The sequence below is a fragment of the Nannospalax galili genome, unplaced genomic scaffold, assembly GCF_000622305.1.
Source record: "Nannospalax galili isolate Female #2095 unplaced genomic scaffold, S.galili_v1.0 scaffold155, whole genome shotgun sequence".
In the NCBI taxonomy this organism is placed as follows: domain Eukaryota; kingdom Metazoa; phylum Chordata; class Mammalia; order Rodentia; family Spalacidae; genus Nannospalax; species Nannospalax galili.
In genome coordinates this window covers 8,520,328-8,543,716 of record NW_008339923.1, presented here as the reverse complement: position 1 = coordinate 8,543,716, position 23,389 = coordinate 8,520,328, and the positions used below count along the sequence as shown (strand labels likewise).

General features: G+C 42.5%; 1 protein-coding gene across 1 annotated transcript in view; it reads right to left on the bottom strand.

Moving 5' to 3' along the window:
• The window catches only part of Rab31 (RAB31, member RAS oncogene family), a 137,349-nt gene that overhangs the window by 6,622 nt on the left and 107,338 nt on the right, over nucleotides 1–23,389 (bottom strand). The window contains exon 6 of the mRNA XM_008834676.3: nucleotides 9,683–9,792. Within this exon, the coding sequence (XP_008832898.1) occupies nucleotides 9,683–9,792 (110 nt within the window). The remainder of the gene's footprint in view (nucleotides 1–9,682; nucleotides 9,793–23,389) is intronic.

Genomic DNA, 23,389 nt, shown 5'->3' with positions numbered 1-23,389 from the left:
TTTCATTTAAAAAGTAGACACAGTCCCAGGGCATGGTGGTATATGTCTTTAATCACAGCACTCTGGGGGCAGAGGCAGGCAGATCTCTATGAGATCTAGGCCAGCCTGGTCTACATAGCAAGTTCAGGCCAACTGGGGCCACAGGGAGACTCTGTCTCAAAAGAAGAAAAAAGAAAAAGAAATTAGGCACAGTAAGAGATTTATAATAGAAATAAACCATAAATTAGAAGCATTACAATAGCATATCATATTAAAAATTATAAAAATATGAATTTTTTGTTTCTGGATTTTCTATTTAGTGTTTTCCAACTGTGTGGCTGACTGAAGAGCGACTGAAACCATGGGTAAGGAGGACTGCTGTATTTCTCAGAGGCAGAATTACTGTAGTTTTCTCAGACTTCATTTTCTCTTTAGGTAGAAAGCGTTTTGAGATTTGAGAGTCAGTTACCCAGTTAAATGAACCTGGACCAGTTATGTAAAATCTCTGAGCAATTCTTTCCTAACCTATAAAAAGAATATGAGACAGTAGCTGGATAACTACATAATATTGGCTGTTACTAATATGGAGGAGTCCAAGGATGATGAAGGGAGTTCTGAGCAGGGCTTAATGGTCTTTGAATGGGAAGAAATGCCCAATGTTCATAGCCAAGGGGCATCATTGATTTCCAGGGTTCAGTTAGGAGGATGGGAACCCTGCTTGTCTGCATCACATAGCTACCTGGGTGCATCACATAGCTCCAACCTCAAACAGTGTGAGAAAAGGAAATGATTCTATTTAAAGTAAGACAGAGAACAGCCAAATCACAGCCAGAGCCAAGCACCCTAGAGACCACCCTAAAGACAGGCGCAAACAACACTGTGGAAGTGAGCGCCAGCTCTCAGACTATGCTTTGAGGCATTCAGAACTTACTGAAAGGGTCAGTGTTCTTAAACAAAAGAATGGTTCTGGAAAGTGGCCAGAGCATTCTGCACCAAGGAGATATCCTGAGACACTGTTCACTCAATTTTATTTACCTGGGCAGACTTGAGCTAAAACACACAGATGACATCTACACAGGCTCTAAGCATCCTCTGGATGTTGCTACTCCTGCAAAGTATCCTCCAAGCATGCAACTTCCACAACAAGCTGTTCTTGAACATAAACCCTGGGCCAACATGTTTATTTTAGTACGGTTTGGACTGTGTAAAAGTCTCTTGGGGAAGTTAAAAAGACCTATTATTTTTGTTGTTGTTCAGTTTTCCTGAAAGTTGACAGTCCAGGGGAAAAACAGGTTTTACCAATGCTTCCTTAGGAATGCAAGATGTGGAAACAAAATTCCAAGCCTATGAGTTTAGCAGGGCTTGGCTGGGGCTGCAGAGCCCTACACACCGAGAACCAACCAGTCTGTTTCCCCGTAGCTGTTCTTTGCTTATACGGTGGGCCAGACACTTCCTGTGCACTCTTTAACTCCTCTGGAGTAGTTTTGCTGTCTGTCCCTTTGCCTTTCACTCCATTCTCTAATGACCTGGCTCTCTTTCATGTGGTGTCAGTGCTTCTGGAAGTTGCTATGTGATTCTGTTGCTGACCCTGATACTCCAAATCATCTGGACTGGTGGCCTGATAAGTGAGTTAGGGCTCGGCATGATTTACTCTTGATAATGAACCCCAGACCTCTTCTTTGAGAGAGGGAGGGTCTCTGTGGAATGCTTCAGGGGATCACTCTCACAGAACACTATCTTAAGGCTGTAGAACAGTGCACACCAGTGACCAGGGATCACTCCAGACAACTGTCCTCTGGCCACAATGACAGAGATGATACTAGAATAGAATTCCTAGGACAGGTGTGGTGGTGGTGCACGCCTTTAGTCCCAGCACTAGGGAGGCAGAGGCAGGCGGATCTCTGTGAGTTCAAGGCCAGCCTGGTCTACATAGTGAGTTCTAGGAGAGCTGGGGCTACAGCTACAGGGAGACCCTGTCTCAAAAAGACCAAAAAAAAGAATAGAATTCCTAGAAAACCTGACTGTTAGGATAAAAAGTCTGGTGAGGAATGAGTTAAGATTCTTTAAAGGACTGGACTAGGAGGCAGGTGGTATACTCGGTAGGAAACCCATAAAAAGCTCAGGTCCAGGATTATAAGAGCCACAGTAACCGCAGAGGGGAAGTAGAAAGTAGAAAGAAAAGGGTCAGAGAGAGCCATAGGGAAATACCAGGCAGGACATGACAATTGAATAAAAATGGGAACCGTGAATCAAGAGTAGAAACTCTAGAATCCTGAAGTTACAAGTCTAGGGAGCCACAGAAGGATGTGGCTCAATAGTAGGGTGCTTGCCTTCCATGGCTTGAGCCACAGCACTGCAAATTAAAAACTAACCACAAAACACACTTTGTTTGAATATGTCATAATGGTATCTAACCCATTATATGCTGATTAAAAAATAAAAACATTTTTTAAATGTCTAAGGCACCAAAGCAATGGCTGTGCTACAAAAGAGGGAAGTAAAGGGATATCACCACCTTAAACTGTCAACCTAATGGTGTCAGGGACAATCTGTTGTCAGATTTCAATGGGACAAACTTCACTTAAAAAAACCAAACCCAGGTGCTAAGAGCACTTGCTATTCTTCCAGAGGACATGAGTTTGGTTACCAGCACCCACACTAAGCAGCTAATAACCTCCTGTAGTTCCAGCTCCAGGAGATCCAACACCTTCTTCTAGTCTCTGTGGGCACATGTACATATATGGTACACACACACACACACACACACACACACACACGAATAAATCTTTAAAAAACAACACAAAAGAATCTCTTTCTCTCTCCCTCTCTCTCTCTCTCTCTCATATCCTGAAATTGAAAAACTTTCTAAAAGCCATTTCTGATTTAGAGACAATACTGAACACTCTGGTTCCATATAGTTCTCCATTCTCATCTCCAAGCTCCTGCTGTTGATGACATCTCGAATTAGTACTGAGCACTGGTTATAGCTGATGAACTAATGCTAACCCACTACTGCTAACTGTAGCCCAGTTTATATGGGGTTCTTGATGTTCATTCTATGGGTTTTCATACATGTTTAATGGCATGTCTCCATTATTACAGCATCAAAAAGAGTCATTTCATTGCCCTAAAAATCACCTGTGCCTTAACCATCCCTTCCTCCTTCCCTCAACCTGACAACTATTAAATTTGCCTGTTTACCTAACTAATTTGAAAATATTTGCAGATGAAATTAATGTCTGAGACTTCCTTCAAAGAAATATGGGATGGGAGGGTACAGAATAGAGATGGGACTCGCTGGTTATGTGTACAACTACTTGTACACTATGTTTGACATTTTCCATAATAAAGTCATTTTTCCGAAGTTCCTTAGAATCTAACCATTACAAAATAGCAGTTGGCATTTAATTATGCAACTTCCCAAGAAAGAAGAGTCTTGTAACAATACGTCATTTGTATATAAGTTACATGGTTTGATTACATGAAATTACCATTTTATATACACTGCTCTGTAGATTTTGTTTCACCCACAATTTGTCTTTTTAGGTTAGTAATGAGATTTGCATCCTCATTTTTAAGCACTTGTTTATATTAGTGTATTATGATTTTTTTAAATAACAAACTATTTCTCAACTTCTGCTGTTTAGTCATTTCCTATTTTCCACTACCCTGAATAATGCTACCCAAAAACTGCTGTGTGCAGTAAGGCACAGTCCAGACTTAGAGCTGGGAACATGTGCTCCAAGCCCGGTGCTCTCTCATACTGACCTCTCACTATGAGACACAAAGCAAGTCAAAAGCCCGTACCTCATGGTAAAACAGGGATGAGAGCAGAGCCTGCTTCATAGGATGAATGGCACACCAACAAGCTAACACACATCTTAGCAGTTACAACAACAGCAAGGGACAGATATGTGAAGCATTATTATAGTTGGTCCCTGTATCTGCCTGTTCCTTGGGATTTTTTTTATTTTGTGGGGGAGGGTTGTCGTTTTGTTGTTGTTTTGTTCTGTTTAGAGACAGGGCCTCCCTGCAGCCCCAGCAGGTATGGAACTCACTATGTAGACCAGGCTGGCCTCTATCTCACAGAGATCCTCCTGCCTCTGCCTGCCTCCTGAGAGTATGTGCCACCATGCCCAGCTGGTTCTGCAGGTTTTGATTCATGGTTGGTTGCACTGTCCACCAAAATATAGTTGGGTCTAAGATGTCTATGTCTGTAATGAATACAGACAGCCTCTTTCTTGTCGTTATTCTCTAAACAATGCAGTAAAACAATCACGTATATGGCATTTACTTTGCTTTGAGTATAAATAATCTAGAGATAATGTAGCATATAGGGGAATGAGTGCTCATATACAAACATGACAGTATTTTTTTTAATATAAGGGACTCACACACCTGGAGATTTGGTATCCTTGAGGGTCCTGAAAATAACTCAGGAACACTTCGGGTTGACTACACTGTGCCTGCTCTCCTGACAAAGAATTTCTTAGAATTGCTGGGGTTGGGGAGCTCTTAGTATTATAATCTCTGATGACATTTGCTGAATTAACTTTTTTGGTGGTAAAGAAGGAACTGTCCTTTCTCTGGCCTTATCTTCATTTGACAGCTTGCTGTGCTGTTAAAAAACTTTCAAAGGTTTTGTTTTGCTTTCAAATTCCTTTAACATGTTCTAAACCAAGTAACTACCTACAGCATTACAAAAATCCAGTGGACTTAGAGCAGATGACACACTGTGCAACAGTGATTATAGAGCAAGACACATCACTGTCTTTCCTATTAACACGTTATTCTGATTCTTCCAAGCCAATATGCTTGAGTCTCGGAACTGTATGTACTTAAAAAAAAAAAACAAAAACAAGCAAATAGGTAGCTAGTTAGATATTAGCAGGCTTGAAGGTCATTGAGGATGGACCCCTCCCTTATAATCAGCAGCCTGGAAAACCAGGAACTGAAACTTCACGACTCTGATTACATGTCAAAAGGATGGGATCTGAATCATATTTTTGGCCCTGTGTTAAGACATGCCATTCTGAAAGCCTTGAAGGTCATTAACAGACAACTATCTAACCCCTATAAGATTACCATATAGCTGGACACATTGGTGAAAAAGGACACAACACTGGGACTATCACCCTTTCCTCATTTTAAGGCCCTGTCTCCAACCTCTATCACTATTGTCCCCAGATGACCCCAACACATCAGTTTCCACCTCGGGGACTTAACTACTGTGGCACTGGGAAATCTGCTTTGGAGCATTTCTTGAGCTGTCCAACTGGCCTCTCACAGTTTTCAGCTCCACCTTATCCATTTCCTTGGGGAGGCCTTCACCCAGCCTAAAGTCCTTATCTGCCATTCTCGCTTATGATCTCTGCTCTTTGGTTTCACAGCATTTATCGCAAAGTATAAACATATACCTATTTGTGCCTACAGCCCATCTTCCCCACTTGACTGTCAGTGCCTTTTGTTTACCATGTCTATCATGGCATCAAATGCATGCAAGTGAGTACTATGCTTTTGTTGAATAAATGAACCAAGAGAACCTAGACTTGTTCAATTTATTGGCATTATTCAACATTAAGTTGGCATAGAAAAGAGATCTGAATTTAAACTCTGAGTTTAGCTCAAAACTATTTACCAGTACCAGCTTCATTAAGAATGTGAAAGAAAAATTTCTGCTGCTAAAGAACTTGCAGTTTTTAGAGAAGAATGAACACACACACACACCTGGGGTGGGGGGAGAATATCATGTAAAAATTGAATATATTCACATGTCAAAATGGCAAAAGAAACTGTTAATATGCTCATGTTCATGGCTAATACCACCAGGGAGAGCTGGAACAGATGAAGGCTCCCTGAAGGAAGAAGAATTGAAGTGGACCTGAAAGCAAAGGTTTTCAAGAAGAGAGAGAGGGGCATCCACTCTGGCCAGGGCCAGCAACTACCAAGGAAGAAGTAAAGGAGCAGAGCTGAAGTCCCAGAGCTTGAACCCTGGGTTTCCTGCTGTGGTCTAGAGTGAAGCAGAGTGCAGGGCATACAGAAGGCATTCACATCTTTCGTTCTGGGTTTCTAACACTGCAGTAGCTAAGCAGTAACAGAATATTCTTTGTGTTTTCATATAAAAATTTTTTAAATCAAGTTACAATTATATTCTTACCCAAGAATATTTCTTCTCATACTTCAACTCAAAGAGAAAATCTTTAATGTTCAAATTCAAAGTATTAAGAACCCAAGTAAGAAAAATGAACAACCCCCTGGATAGAAATGTACAGAAGAGAAAGAGCCATACACAGCAGGATAAAGCACATCTAAAAGTGTGCCTTACAGGAGGGCACCTGAAAGAACAGCAGTCAGAGGATGAGGCGGCGTAGGGTAGACTGCACCTGAACCAGTCAGGGCTGGGTGGCAGCAAGATCCTTTAGAAGGCAGCTGCAGTCTTCAATAAGATACAGCATTTTAGTAAACAGTTTGCAGTTAGAAAATGTATTGGCTTGTGTTCAGAAAACACAGTTGTCTGGTTTCTGGTTTATGAAGACTCCAGGGATACAAAAGAGGAGCATTTGTCTCTTCATCCGAGTCAGTGTGAATTAATTTCATTAAAGCACACCTTTTTAAAGTCTGTTATTCTCGCTACTTGTTCTTTGGTTTTTATTGCATCTTTTCTCCCGGGCATGTTTATCTCTGGAACATTGCTTTGGGAGCATAGGTGTCAGCAATATCCAGCTCTATTTTAAGCTTGGGGAGGAGCACATGGAACAGAGAAAAGGAAGCGAAGAGTCTGCTGCAGGGTATTCAGGCATATTTGAAATGCTGTTTTAAACTGACCTGCAGTTAGGCTACAAGACCCTTTCGTGAAGAGTTGCCTGAAGAAGTAAAGAGGTGAAGGGAAGGCACTAGAGCTTACAGGTGTAGGTGGATAGGTAGAGAAATTGAGATAGAAAGAGATAGTTGGGTAGAGAGGGGGGTGGATGAAGATGATGGATGGACTGATACAAGGGTGACAGAAATAGATGGATACTGGAATAGAGATGGAGATATGGATTGAGATGGATAGGAAAGAGAAGTGGATGGTGATAGCTGGATGGATGGATACAGGGATGATAAGGACAGATGGACAGTGATACACAGAGACAGACAATCGATGGAAGTGGGATTGGCATATAGATGAAAGATGATGACTAGATAGATAATGGCTATAAGAGAATGACTAGAGAGTCAGCATGGATCTGCACGCTGTCTTTGCTAAGCATTTATAACTAAATATAATACACAGAAAGAAACATGTTTATTTGACATGGAAGATGAGGTGACAGAGGCTTATGTGGGAATGACTTTGAAGCCACAAATACCTCAGGCTTAAGCATAACATTTTTTTCCCCAAAATGATGCAGACCACCAAGATTTGAGGAATTAATTATTGAAAATCTTCATCACTGTGAACCACAAAGACTCCTGACATGGGAAGGGATTTATGCTGGCTGAGCCATACAAAGAAATACTTCAAGCTGTGATGTTAATACTATCTAGGCTTCTTGTTCTCTTTGAGGACCTTCTTTGATTTTTAAAAAAAATTTTCGTAATGACTTTCATCAAGTTCAGAGAGTCTTCCTAGCTCATGTAGAACTCATGAGGCGAATATAATACACACACAAAAAAAACAGAGCTTCCTGTTTGACCCCTGCCTTTCATGAGGCAAAGAGCTCATGTTGGGAAGCAGACTCTGTGCAGGCTCTGTGAAATAGATGAAGCTGTGCAATGGGAGGTGTTAGTATAACAGTGTCAGGTAGCTCAGTAAAACTGCTGAAGCAGGTCAAGGTGGTTCATGCTTGTAATCCCAGCGTTTAGGAGGCAGAAGGAAGAGCTCTGCCATAAGTTCAAAGCCTATCTCAAAGACCCCATCTTAAACAACAACAACAACAACAAAAACAAACAAACAAAAACACTTAAGAAATAAAATGCTTAATAGCTGAACGTAACAGAAAAGCCTAACACCACCAGAAAAGAATCAGCTGACTCCGGGGTAATATCAAAGTCACGTAGTTCAAACCAAATTTTGCAGGCTCTCCCAGAGTGACAGAGGTACAGAGAGCATCTGTTCCTACAGCCCATTGCAGAAGGAGTTGATATTGTGAGAACATGAGGTGTCCAACACCAAATGACAACAGTAGCAATTAAGATTAACCACTCAGGTCAATGAGCTTGAGGTTTCTCTGTTACAGGGGTAAATGACAGCAGGAAAAATCCTTGAGGAGTACAAGAAGGGAAGGCAGCAGGGACACTGTGGTGACAGGCCCCACAGCCTACAGGAAAGCCCAGGAGCCTCCTCTCACATATTTGTTTCACCAGCTTTCCCATAGTGAAAGTAACCAAGTCAGGGTTCTCCATCACCAGTGAATTCTCCTTCAGGCCAACACAAACAAACAAAAATTTCCCTAATGTAGCTTCTCAGAATCCAAAGTAACAGACTGGAACCAGTAAAACGGAAATCAGCTCTGTCCCAGGAGCCAAGGACCCTGAATTCCAGCAGCAGTGACCTCAGGTGGAGGAGAAGGCCAACAGTCCCCATCCCTTCTGGAACTGCCCAGAACCAAGAGATCTGAGGATGGCTGGTAACTGGTAAGGGTTCTGCTCCTCCCACAGAGGGTCCCCAGGCCATGCAATGCTGACATCTCACTGAACTTGGGGACTTCTCCCAGTCTCCTATTGCATTCTGATGAACTTCCAGGGCTGTGAGCACAGTTTTCCCAGATCTGGGTCAGCAGACACTTTTCAGACAGAAGCCTGAACATGATGTCATGACCAGAGCTTATGAAGGTGAAATGTGTGCCTCACGGCTGCAGACAACTGAATCAGCACAGCCATACCAGGTGAACAGGCTTAAAGTCATTCACTGGAAAATACTGTCAAGAGAAAGAAGTGTATGACCCAGGGTTGGCTACCCACAGGGAGCTGTCACTTGTCATAACTTAGAGTACCAGAATGTAACAATCATTACAAATGATGCCCCTGCCCAATTTCCAACTTCAGGTCACGTGAGGGGAGGCATTTTTTTGGTAGACGAACATCTGGCCAAAGAAAATGCTAAAAGTTCCCTTATTTGGTTTGCCTAGAGTTAGTTGACTCAATGGGTGACTTTGAACTTCTACTTCATCATTATCTAGTTCATCTCTAGTCCTGTAAATATACTACACAAAATGCAAAAAAAAAAAATTTTTTTTTTTTGAAACAGGGTCTCCCTGAAGCTCCAGCTGTACTGGAACTCACTATGTAGACCAGGCTAGCCTCAATCTCATAGAGCCACCTGCCTCTGCCTCCCAAATGCTGGGATTAAAGGCATGTACCATCACACCCAGATAGAACACATAATTTTTAACTACTGGTATAATTACAAATGTAGTTATAAACATAAATTCTACTCTTGTGGTATGGTTGCTTTGTTTTGGTTCACAAAACAGAATGAACAGCTTAAGTCACAGAATTATGGAAATTTAGAATTGGAATGAAAGAGATGAATGTTAACACATGCATAGCTGTAGGGGGCTCATGTAGGGGGTTCAAACCAAGCTCTTCAGGGTTTGTCCCTAAAATCAGATAAATTCACACAGAAAGGTTCTATTTCAGAGCTATACGAGTTTATCCTTTGACTCCCTGAAGCATAAAAAGCAAGCTAAATTAGGCTAAAAACATCACCGCAGGTACTTACTGATTCCTTGAAAGAGCTCCTCGATATTAATAGCATTCTTTGCACTCGTTTCAACGACGATGGCACCTATGGATTCGGCATATTCCTTAGCATCCTTCAGGGGAACCTCCCTGGAAAAGAGGTCAAACCCACAGAGAATGAATCTCATTTGTGAAACATGAATGCTCAAGGGACCAAACAAACAACTCTTGTGGAAACGACTCTTATTTTCCTAGAGAATAACAATGGCTTAGTAAGTATTGAAAACAGTATAGATACATCTTAGAACCTGGTCTCTGGCAACCACAGAGACAAACTACACACACATAAAACAGGGCTCCCATTTCCACAAAAGAAATTAATTCTAGGACAGGAGAGAAAACGGTTACGAGAATTGCCTATGTATATTTCAGCTTGCAGAGCCAGGGAAATGCCCCTTCAAAACCTGAGCCAGGTTTCAATGTCCCCTTCAAAACTCATGATGAAATTTAATTGCCATTATTAAAAGTAATGAGAGGTGGGGTTTTTAAGAGGAGATTAAGCTAGAGGGTTCCATAATCAGGGGCGGGATTGTGCTTTCATGAAAGGGAGAGTCCGACCTCCTTTTCACTCTTTGCCCTTCCACTTGTGAAAATAATGTGTTTTCCCTTGCAGACGACAAAGGGTTACCAGCAACATCTTAGAATCACCAAGCCTGCTGCTGTCTTGACAGTGAACTCTCCAGGCTCTGTATTTGTGAGTCCATAAATTTCTGCCCAATTAACCAGTCTATGGTAGTCTATACGGAAGCTATCCTAGCACAAACCACTCAGGCAGACTGGTTTCAACCTTTCGTTCCCATCACATGACCCAACATTAGCAACAATGATACTGTTAATACACGTGCACTCAGCTTTTGTGACATACTTCATATATGGCAGTCCTGTCATATCTTCAGGTTCAACATCCTTGTACTCAACCAACTGCAGATCAAAAAACAAGGTGTCTGTATTGAATGAGTGCAAACTTCCCGTTGACATCACTCTCTAAGCGATGCAGTACAATAGTTATTTACACAGCATTATTAAAAGTAATCTGTAGATGATTTAAATATACAGGGGTGTGTGTGTGTGTGTATGTGTGTGTGTCTGTGTGTGTCTGTGTGTCTGTGTGTGTGTAACTTCTGTGCAAATACTATGGGACTTGAGCACCTGTAGACTTTGGTAGCCCAAGCGGTTCCTAGAACCTACCTCAGGGGATACTGAGAGACAACTCTATCATCTTTCATGAACAAAATATGTGGCATGATTTGATGGTTAGAAATGAAAATCTTATGGCCATGGTGGTGCAGTAAGGCATGGCTAGATGCTAACGTTTCAAAGGAGTTTTGTTTTGTTTTGTTTACAAAGGTTTTAGGATATAACAACCTAAAAAGGAATTGATTCATGTATTTTCAATGTGACGATGCTATGGTGTCTCCAAAGATTTAAAAAGACAGATTTTATTCTCCAAAAGTCTGTGTTTATTCAGTGAATGTTTATTCAACAGCTCTTGAATGCAGACCCTCTTTCAGGTGCTAGGACAAACACCGTCCCCACTTTCTAGGATGTACATTTTAGACTAGAGACAAAACACATCCATGGCCATTTGAATCCACATTTTAACACAAGTTGCTGTAGGAGTAGAACGATGGAACATGATACATTTAGATCAATGGAATTCGGGAAATTTCTTGGAGGGTTATCTTAAGTGTGACCTCGAAGCCAAGTGGAACACAGGTGAAAATTTGTGAGTGACCCACCAAGCAGAGGTCCAAGGCGGGAGAGTACCCTTGTTCTTTGATATTATTAAAGGTAGGTTCCACATATAATATTGCTTGGGTGTTATGGTGCTTACACATGAATGGACAGAAGGTCAGAGTGGCCATACAGAAACAGGAGGGCCCAGTGGACTTGTGGCAGGAAGGCAGGAAGTCATACCATACCTGTCTTATATCCAATGGCCTCCGAAGTGACAGGGACATCTCCACCATTATGGAAAACAGCACAAGAAATGACTAGCGACTAAGCGATTAGAGAGAAGAATCTGGAAACTCTTGTAGTGCTAACAAAGAGATAACAGAGTTGACCAAAATGATCCTACAGAAAAAAGTGGGAAGGAGACGCAAAATTGAAACTGGGAAGGAAAGAGTGAGAAGACTGCATTCATCTCCTTCCTGTGCCTTCTCTCCTTTCAGCTGCCACATAAGTGCTTTTGATTGGTTTGCAAAGTTACCATGGAAAGTACATCTTGGCATTCAAATTCCTTATGAAGCCCAAATTGTAAGACAGAAGACTTTCCATGTCCCAGCTGGAAAAGGGTCCAGCTAGACTCTGCCACACTAGGGGCAGTTGTCCCAAGGTTAAGCCAGACAGAGGAACCTCCTGAGCCTATCCCTGGGAGTTGGTACTTCCTGAGTTTTCCTTACTGCAGACATTGTAGGATACTCTTCACTGTCCTTAACAGACAAGCCCTGGCCTAGGACAGAGGTTACTCTTGAGTTTTGGGTGGCAGTAACCTTTAAACTCAAAAGGTTCTCAAAGGCTTTTTTTTTTCTATTCAATTTAGTTCATGTTACCACAATCTTTCTAAATTTCTTTCTGAAGAAGACTGTATCCTTGATAAAGGTATCAAATCACACATAAAAATAAGGCAAGGCTTGCCTCTGTCCAAATATGAGGCAGTTAAGGTGAACTGTCACCTATGTCTTTCTAACTGTGCATGGGGTTGGGGCACCTGGCAATCACACAAGCCTCAGAGAATCCAGGAGAGGGGAAACCACACATGATTACAAAGCCTCCTCAACTTGCCTTTGGAACCATCCAACTGTGGGATAAAGCAGTACAGATTTTGCCAGGATTAAGGTAAGAATAAAGTGTGTGTGATGTAATCTGAAATTGGATGACAGTAAGCATAGCAAGACCAGTTCTTCTGGACCTTGAAATAGAGGAAGAAGAAAAGCATACTTCAGGCTGCTTTCATGTTTAGAATGAGTCCCATTAAGTGCCCAGAATGACACTGCTAATAAGAAATGCAAGCAGTATTTCTTCTTGGTCCCTCTAACTGGCCCATGTTGTTCCTCTAAGACTCTAAGAGTACAACTATCCACTGCCATCCATCTTCCAGACTGTTTTTTCCATCATTACCATAGGAAAAAATATGTAGAGCTCAAGATATCTCATACTATCAACAAGACAAGGTAGAATGGTGGGAGGAGTAGATTCCATCCACCTGTTAGAATTATTAAGTTTGGCCTACATTCATCTCCATGCATACATACATCCATGCATACATGCACACATCCATGCATTTTGTTTGGCCACAGATGTTGAACTGTAACCTAGCTTGCTGTGTAAACAGACTATAGCCTACTCTTACAACAAGAATCAGTCAATCACAACTGTTTGAACCATGTTCAAATATGACAGACAGGAACTATAACCAATCATTTCCTTTTCTGTATTTCACTTCCTTTTCTCTGGTTGGAAACATAACCTGATTGGCTGGTGGGTGGAGCATGCTATCTTTTGAGGAGGAGATTGCTGCCTGATCCTACGATTGCAAAAAAAGCCAATTCAGATCTGTAAAACATGATTTGTTGGTGCATGTGTGCACATGCTGGTTCATATTGTTAGGGTATCAAATCCAGGGTCTCAGGCATGTGAAGCTTTGCCACTGAATTATATCCCCAGCCTGTATTTACATATATCTTTTAAAAACTGTGTGTGTGTGTGTGTGAGAGAGAGAGAGAGAGAGAGAGAGAGAGAGAGAGAGAGAGAGGTGGATGCCTATGGCCTGGTACCCATGTGGAGAGGAACGAGTTCCAGAAGCCTCTTCTTTCCTTCCAGTGTGAAAGTGAGTATCTGTAGTGTCTGGAAGGCCAGTGGAAGGTCCTCCAGTACAAACAGAAGGACTGACCACTCTTGAGTCTGCCAAAATGTACTCATTACTGTGCTTAATAAAAAGTACATGGGCTGGTGAAATGGCTCTATGGGTAAAATTAAGGTGCTTGCCACCAAGTCTGAGCTGGACCCCTAGAACTCACATGGTGGAAGGAGAGAACCAGATTCCATAAGTTGTTTTATGACCTACATACATATATGCTGTGGCATGCTCATGCCCACATACATACATACATGCACACACACAAAATAAATTAACTAAAAAAAAAAAAATTAAGTCTTTGACTGGGATTCCTCAGCACAGAGCTCCCCCAAATTGGCAAGTTTCTGACAAGAAAGTCTCTTGTTATGAAGAGCCCCTGCTGACCACACCTGAATTTGATAGTGTGATGCCTCCAGATAGCTATGGGACTGGGCTGGTTGCCAGAGAAACCAAGCATGAGGTTAGAGGATTAGAACCTCCAGCCCCGTTTCCAACCTCTGGGCTGGAGACTTAACCAAATAGGACTAAATAATGAAGCCTAGAATAAAACAAAACAAAACAACAAAATAAAAACTAAAAAACTTTTGAACAGGAGGCTTTGAGAGCCCCAGGTTAGTGAACACACAGCACTAAAAGAGAGCTGGAAGCTCTTCCACTTCTCCCCTCAGACCACTCTTCTCTTCCATTTGGCTGTTGCTGAGTTGCAGCCTTTATAACAAAACTATATTACTAACACCATCCCTGCCTGTTTCCCATGCTTTCCTGCGTTCATTCAAGCAAACTACAATGTGGAGGAGGTCATAGGAGCCCTGTAATCTGTAGTATGAAATAGGGCATAATGTGACACTGAACCTCTCAGCTGGTGGGGTTTTCACAGACTTTAGATTATAGCAGAATAGAACAGCACTATAAGGCACTGGTTGGTGTCAGAATGATGTGACTGCATCCTGAGAAAAGGGTCTTGGGAAAGAGAGACTATATTCAGTCACATACAGTGATGAACATATGGGAACTCTTCCAGCTGTTTCAGAAGCCACGGCACAGACACACAGGTTGAAAGCTGCTACCACTGGCCTCCTGCAATTATGACTAACTGGGGGGACGGATATGGTATCCAGTGTTTTGAACACTCTTTTCAACAGATAGTGAGTGTCTGCTATATATTGGGTACTGCAGCAGGCACTGAAACAGTTAAACTGAGGCTAGCTCATCCAAGTCAAGGTATCAGCACGAGCCAGCCAATTTTGATGGCAAAAACCTACTTTAGAATTTTTAGGCCATGCTACATACAGAATCATAAAAACGTTACAAGCTGGAAGGTGTAGACTCAGATCTCCTCCTTCACCCTCTTTCAAGCTGATCCTATTCTGCGTGACCCTTTACTGTCAGCATTACTCATGGGTTGTGGGTTGTTTTTTGGCTACCTAAGGCCATACCTTGTAAAACAGCTGGAAACCAACTGGCTGAGAGGTCAGGATGAAGAATGAGAACCAGAACCAGGGCCCTTCCTTCATGGGAAAAGGGCAAGAATGGAGAAGCAGAATAGCTGGAGAATGCAGGAAAGGCTTCAGTCCCAGTATCAGAACACACAGTCAAGGTCAGGGTTGAGAATGAGGCCCGAAAGCCATGTGGGCAGGACCAAGAACAGGAATGTCTCCACACAGGCGCTGTCCCAGGGCCTTCATCCTGAGCTGACAGACATTCCAGACAAACTTGCATGTTTGGGCCTGTCCCTGGGACTCACATCTGCTCCTCTCTCTGCATGCCCTCCTTGTTCACTGGGCAGCTGTCCACCTGGCCTCCCATAGAGCCCAGTACTGAGTGCCTTTGTCTGACAGAGCTGCTCTGCCCTTCAAACAGCCTGAGCATACTACAGTGTCCCAGCATCGTTTGTGAGACTGTTTCCCCAGTTGCATGTCTTAGGTCGGGACCATGGATGTCTTCTGTTCTGTTTTGTTTTGATACACAAATGGTTCTATCAGCTTTGTAACTGAACAAAAATCAAGAGGATAGTATATCATCAACAATGAAAGTTAAACTACAGTGAGATGCTATTTACTTAAAAGTGTTATTGACTTAAAAGTTTCTTAAGAAACAGTTTTCCTCAAAACATATTACTTTATATAGCTCTCTTTCAGAAACACCAGAATGTCAAAGGTTCACTGTTTCTGTTCCTCATTCAAATGTCCAGCAATCAAAGAAACTTTGTTCGCATTCACTTTCTGAATGAAGGACTCTGATTCACTCACGCTCTTTGCTATCATTCTTCTCATAATTACCAACACACTAAACGATACGAACTCAGGCTCTTGCTACATTTCTTGGATTTGGCTAATAGGTAGCCAGCCAGAAGAACTGTAAAGGAGACCAGACAGTAGGAGTCACTTCATGTTTATATATTTAACAGTTCATATTCTTTATCATCCACAGACCTGTTTGAAACAGTTCAGAAGAGAATGGCTCACGAGGGATGGAGGGACAAACACACAACATAGTGTTGTGACTGAATGGCATCCCTACCAAATCTCCATGTTGATCCCCTAATCTACTATGTGACTATGAGATGAACAGGCTCTACCTTCTCTATATGGAGATAATTAAGCTTAAATGAAGTCGTAGGATAGGGTCCAGATACAATATGATTAGTGTCCTTATTTTTTTTAAAAAGGCAGGGGAACACTCATTTTCTCTCTGCATGCACACACAAAGAAGAGGGCATGTGGGTACACAGTAAGATGGCAGCCACCTCCAAGCCAAGAGGAGGCACTGGAACAAAATCCACCTTGCTAGCACTCTGATCAACTCACAGCCTCCAGGACTGTGAGGAAGAAATTTCTCCCACATCAGTCACTCAATGGGTGCCATTTTGTTATAGCAACTCCAGCAAACTAACACACCCAGGGAGGTTAGTGAAGGCACTTTGGAACTGATCTAAAGCAAGAGCCCCCAAATCAGTTCTCCCAAATCAGTTCTTTTTTTAGGAGAAAATTATCTGGGGCAAACCAAGAGCATCTGTCAATGACCTTCATAGTGAAATATCAGGAGCTTTGAATAAGGCCCAGCTCTAATCATCAGTCTTGGGTCTGCTGGAGGCAGATGATGTCCTGAGTTTAAATCCCAATTCAGTCATTAAATAGACTTGATACTTGGGAAAATGGCTTGTCGTATTTGGGGCATGGGCTATGCATTCAACATGACATGTCTGGAGTGCTTAGTCTCCAAAATTCACTACTCCTTGACCTCTGGAATTAATCTCAGGAACATGAAGACTCTGGGTTGGTAGAAAAAGCTGGGCAGTATTCTGCTAGGCACCATACTGGACTCTGCATTGCCTTATGTTTTCAGAGTGGTCCTGTAAGACAGGTTTCTGCCTGCTTTAGAAAGTGGATAACTGTGGATCCCAATGGGTCCCTTCTGCTAGGCACCATACTGGACTCTGCATTGCCTTATGTTTTCAGAGTGGTGCTTTAGAAAGTGGATAACTGTGGATCCCAATGGGTCCTGATCTTGCCAGAGTGGTGGGGTGATAGAGCCATGGTTGATCCTAGGTCTGTCTGTCTCCAGCTCCCACTTATACCTCACCACCTTTCCCTCTTGATTTGGTGACCACCTGGCATTCACATTCTCAGATATTCTAGAACTTTCTTTTCCCATATTCAGACAGGTTTCCATGATTACTCCTGTTCTCTGGGTCTTAGGCAGCTGCCTGATCTTGAAAAGGACTTGTTTATGTTGTACCATACACTGCAGCCTCACTTAAGTAAAATCTTAATGCAGGTAGACTCGGAGAGTGGAGCCTGGTATGTGCCAGCTCTTAGTGAGCATTTAGCTCATTAAGATATCCCAATATGCCTGCTGACTTTATGGGATTATCCAACAGCATGTACAGGGAGCTTGTCTCATTGACAAACATGATGGGTTCCTTGGCTGGAGAGAACATAGGGCCCACTTCTGCTCAGCTCTATCTTCTTCCCCAACAATGTAAGTACTGGACGATGTGTATAGGGGTGTGTTAGGATCCAGCCCAATGTGGACAATAAACGTTCTGACACAATTTACACCCATTCTTTCTTGTTCCTAAGCGACCAGACTTAGAGAAGAGGTGTACTAGTCTAGTAACTGCAATCAAATTATCTACTCACTAGGCTTCCTTAACTGCTTAAACTATAAAGGCTAATAGTGGGATTCATCTTTTTTTCCCCTCTCCTCTTTACTTTTTGAGATAGGCTCTTGACATGTAGCACAGGCTGGCCTAAAACTTAGGGCAATCCTCCTGCCTCATGCTTCAAAATGCTGGCATTACAGATGCATACCACAATACATGGTAAAAAGATTTAAAAAAAATTTTATTGCTGGGCGTGGTGGCACACGCCTTTAATCACAGCACTTGGGAGGCAGAGGCAGGCGGATCTCTGTGAGTTCAAGGCCAGCCTGGTCTACATAGTGAGTTCCAGGACAGCTAGGGCTACAGGGAGACCCTGTCTCAAAAAGACCAAAAATTTTTTTTTTCTTTTACTATTTTTATTTTATATGTGTGAGTGTATTGCCTGCATGTGTGTAAGTGTACCTGTGTCATGCAATGTGCATGGAAGTTGTCAGATCCCCTGTAACTGGAGTTACAGATGGTTATTAGCCACCATGTGGGTGCTGGGAATCAAACCTGGCTCCTCTTCAAGAGCAGCCAGTGTTCTTAACCACTGAGCCACCTCTCCAGCCCCAGTAAAAAGATTTTTAACCCCCCCTCAAGCCCAGAAAGTTATTAGAGTGCAAGAGTTCAGTCTCAATTCCCTGAAACTCTGCCAAACAAACAAAAATGCACCAAACAAACAACAAAACAAAGATGCCTGGAGAAAGAAGAAATTAGAGATACAAATGATCTTTTTAAAGGGAAACATGATCACTTCCCATTTCAAGGGACAGCCTTGGTGGTTTTACCTGTAGCCCTTTTGTTCTAGTGTTCTCATAGTACCTGGAACCTAGGAGGCAATCAGTAAACACTAATGCTGGATGACAAATCACCTCAGTTACCATCCACAAAAGAAGAGGAAGTCAAGAGTTTGGTCAGTGCTGATGTCAACATGTCCTGGAGGTAGATGCTGGCCTACCCTTCCAAGCTGGGAGGAGGCTTAAGAGGAGGCTCCTTGTGGGCCCAGTTCTGATGCTCATCAGCCTGGGTCTTACCAAGGTCTGGATGGCTGCCAGTCCTGTGTCACTTCAACTTAGGCAGAAAGCCCTGAGCTGGTCACTTGTACCCAGAGGCACTCAGCAGGGGAGGAAGGTCGGGACACTGCATTCTTGTGGGCTGTAGAATTCTCAACAGGCCTGTGCTGCCCAATAGGGGTCTTTGTTTTGTTGTGCATGGGTGTTACCCAGCAACACCGCAGCTGACTCACTCTAACAGCACTAGTTTAAGTGTCCGGGGCCTCCATCCCCAATGGCAGAGGAAAGGGAAACAGGTATACCAGGGAGCCCAGAAGCCTCACTTGGGAGGAGGGGGGTCATTTTAGTGAGTCTCAAGCAAAGCAGTGCTTCCTCCTCCTGAGGGCTCTTGTGGGAGGTACTCAGCTCCCAGGCTCCTTCCTCCACTGATCTGATCCCTTCCTTTCTACCTCCCTGAAAGCAGTGTTCTAGCCATGAGTGTTAGGCCAGAAGTACTCAAAAGTAGCCTAGACAAAAGTACCCAGGTAAGGAGGTGAACAGGCTCAGGCACCAAGCACTGCTCAAGGTCCAAAAGGGTAATGGCCCTCGATGTCCACTTCGCTTGGGTCTTATTCCTGCACTCATCCCACCAGACTTTATAGCTCCAGGACTAAGAATGCTGGTGTTAGGAAATGCTCAGAACAGCGCCTGGCACACAGCAAGTGTCAGTCAGTTCAGGGTCTCCTGATTAAATCTGCACAGAGCTGTCTCAGCAAAGGTGACAACACGGGCACCATTTTCTTACAGAATTCCCAGAGGACAGAGGTCATGATGCGAATGCCAGGGAGGCTTCGAGCCCTGAGCAGTATTCCATAGGCAGGTAGGGGGGCCGCAGCTGGGTCAGCCACTCACTAAGAACATTCCTGTAAATAGCCCAAGGGTAGAACTGCTTCATAGTCTGTGCTTATTCTTGATTTAAAAACTTACATTAGCCAGGCGTGGTGACGCATCCCTTAAGTCCCAGCACTCAAGAGGCAGAGGCAGGAGAAGATTGAGGATCGTGAGCTCTAGGCCAGCTGGGGTTTCAGGGAGATTCTGTCTCAAAAAAACCTCTGAGTAACTGTGAGTTATTTTTTAAAATTCAAGGATAGCAAATAACTTTTCCTAAGTCACAGATATGTTTTTCTGTAATACAATGAATTTTCCCTGCCTAGTTTAGTTTTGTGTTGTCTTTTCTTCTCTTATTAATAAGTATTCCATGTATATTAAGAAATCTAGCTTTTTGTGGAATATTTTCTACATTTTTCACTTGTCACTTGTACTTAGCCTTTGATGGTGGCATTTTTGCCACATAGAAGTTTTTACACGGTTACGCTTATTCTTCACTTTATCCTTCTGAGTTTTATATCGTGATTAAGCAGCTCTTTCTAGTTCCAAAATTTTTAAAATTTACTTGCTCTCTCTAACCTTTATGGCTCATTGTTTCACATTTAACCTTTGTTCTACTTATTTTCTTTCATTTTACTCCACGAGTACCTAATTATACCAACACTATTAATTCCATTACTCCTTTTTTACACTAACTTTCATTTAAGTCTTCTTAAGCTGAATTTGTATTGCCATTATATATTATATGGGTGGGAGAATCACTGATGCCAGAGTTCATGGAGATGAACTATACTAACCATGTCTTCTAAGACATGTTCAGGCACCTTGGAGCAAACACAGAAAAGCCTTAATTTGCCCAGAAACATAAACATCTAAGTTAAAAAACAAAATACCTTAATGCTAAAAACAAGGCTATAGAGTGAGAACATCCAAGAGCCCACCTCCCTCGGTGTTACACAACAATCCTAAGCTCTCTCCAGACAGCCTCTGAGGACAGTCATGAACCCTTTGGGCATCAATACTCACCTACACCATTCATTATTTGGAGCTTATTAGATACAAAGAACTCTGTATCCCAGACCCACTGAACCAGAAGGCTTCTGGGTCAATCCCAAGATTCTGTGTGTTAGCCTGCTTCCCAGAAACTTCTTATGCATTAGGAACCTTGAGAATTATCCTGGCAAGGGGTGGGCTCTAAAGCACCGAGTTGCTGCTTTTTATGCTGCATCCCATCCCATTCACAACCTGACACTATGAAATCAAGACTTTAGGATCTGGATCAAGAAGAACATATGGAGGGTAAAATAAAATAGCTAGTGCTCAGCCACCATTTTACAGTGGAAAAGAAAAAGAAGACAAAACCAATCGAGTCAAACTTTTCCAAAAGCAAATCAGTGATTCCTAGCATATACATTACATTTCCAAAACTCAGCGCCAGTAAGAACTAAGGATTTTATATTCTCCTACTCCTTGGAATTTAACACCTCATGTAAATATTTGCCCTATATTTGCATTTTCTCCCTCAGATGTTCCAAGATCAAGTTTAAAAGACCAACCAAGGGCTGGCATGATGGCTCAGCAGATTAAGGTGCTTGCTGCCAAGCCTGACACCTTGAGTTCAATCCCCAGGACCCACATGGTACAAGAAGAAAACTGACTCCTGCAGGTTTTCTTCTGACCTCCACACTTGTACTGTGGCATGCATGGGCACAGGAATGTGCATATGAGTGCATGCATACACACACACACACACACACACACACACACACACACTAACATAAGAGTGGGTTTTTTTTTTTTTAAGACCAAGCTGGCCACCAATAACAGCAACAGTGAGCAGGAGATGACTGTTGAATGCCTAGTGGAACTATTTTTGTCAAAACCATCCCACATGTTTAAGATATTCTAGCCAAAAGCAATGGAAAGCAGTCACAACATCCCATCAGATCAAGCTGGGGAAGGCTGCTGGGCGTTTGCAGAGGCTGCTATGCCACAAAGAGGATTCTCACACCTCCCATTCCCTAAAGCACCACTGAGATGAATAATTAGAGTTTGTTATGCTCCTATTAGCTTGTATTTTCTCTAAATACCCAAAATGTCTATGGAACACAGACAAGGCAATCATTTTAACAGTTCTGTAAGCAGCAAAGTCTCAGATCAATTTACCTGAGGGAGGAACTAAAACCCAAATCAACTTCTTTTTGAAAAAGGAAGAATAATTGCTACCTTCAGAGTAAACACCTAATTGGACAATGACCCATTACAATGCTCTAAGTCCTTCCAGTTAAAGCACTTGACATGGGTACCCTGGGAAGAACTGCTTGTTCCCATGGGGTCTTGCTTGCTTAATAATGTTGTCAGGAACAGCTGTTCACCTGGGGCCAAATCCCTGGTGTCAAGTTCAAGCAGGTAGTGTCAGGTTCTTGGCCACAGACTTAAATAGGTTGTTTCTCATGAAAAAGGAGGACTTCGCAGAAAGCATAGCTTCTCCTAAGGGAACTTGACAACTGCTTTGTCTCTTAAGTCCCCTTCTCCAACAGAAATCCAGGCTGAAGGTGCATTCAGTTCAGGGTAGAGATGATGATGATGATGATGAAGGAGAAGAAGGGGAGGAGGAGGAGAAGAAGAGGAAGAAGAGGAGGAGGAGGAGGAAGAAGAGGAAGAATAATTTGTTTTTAGGGTTGGGGAAATGGCTCAGTAGATAAAGCACTCATGGTACAAGTTTGAGAACCTGAGTTCAGATCCCCAGCACCCACATAAAGGCCAAGCATGGTGGGATGCACCTGACCCGAAGTCTGGAAGATGCAGGGTTAGAGATAGGCAGATCTCAGGGGCTTGCTGGCTACTGGTCTAGCCAAAATAGTGAGCTCTAGTGACCCTCAAGGGGAGAAGCAATTGAGGAAGGTTACCAAAGTCAACCTCTGACTTCTATACTGACATGCAAAAGCAAGTGTATCTATACGCACACCATACATGCCTGCCTCTCTCTCTCTCTCTCTCTCTCTCTCTCTCTCTCTCTCAAGCACACACACTTTTTAAGAAAATCTGTCCCACGCCTTTAATTCCAGCAAGCGGGAGGCAGGGGCAGTTGGATCTCTGTGAGTTCAAGGCCAGCCTGGTCTACATAGTGAGTTTCAGGCCAGCTACAGGGGGACCCCATCTCAAAAAGACAAAAAGAAAGAAAGAAGGAAAGAAAGAAAGAAAGAAAGAAAGAAAGAAAGAAAGAAAGAAAGAAAGAAAGAAAAGAAAAGAAAATCTTAAGATAATTTGTTTTTCACCCACACTTCAGATGAAGAGTAGACAAAACAAATACAAATAACAAATGTGTGGTCTAGAATTTATCACAGTTTATCACAGTTCCTAACAGAAGCTGCATTACAAAACTCAAACTCCTGGACAGTAGAAGAAAGGAAAACAAAAATCAATCAATTGTCTAAGAAAATCTTTAAGAACAGAAGCTGAGCACTCTGCTTAATAATAAAACAGTTTTAAAATATCCATCCCTCAGACCCCAAAGATTAGAATGAAGTCTGTGGTTCTTAATTAGAGTCAGAAGCATCAGCACAAACAACTGTTTATCTTAACACAGATGCAGATTGCAAACACAGAAATAATTAGAGGCAGGTATCTATATATAAGTCAGCACACATTGATATATTTCCTAGCCCTGTTCATTGAGATGCTGAAATGCAAGGATACCCTACAGCAATGAGATACCTGACATTCAGATTGTGGATTTTTATACCATATTCTAGTAAAAGAAACCAGGACTCTTTGAAGAAAGAGCTGGAGACAGAA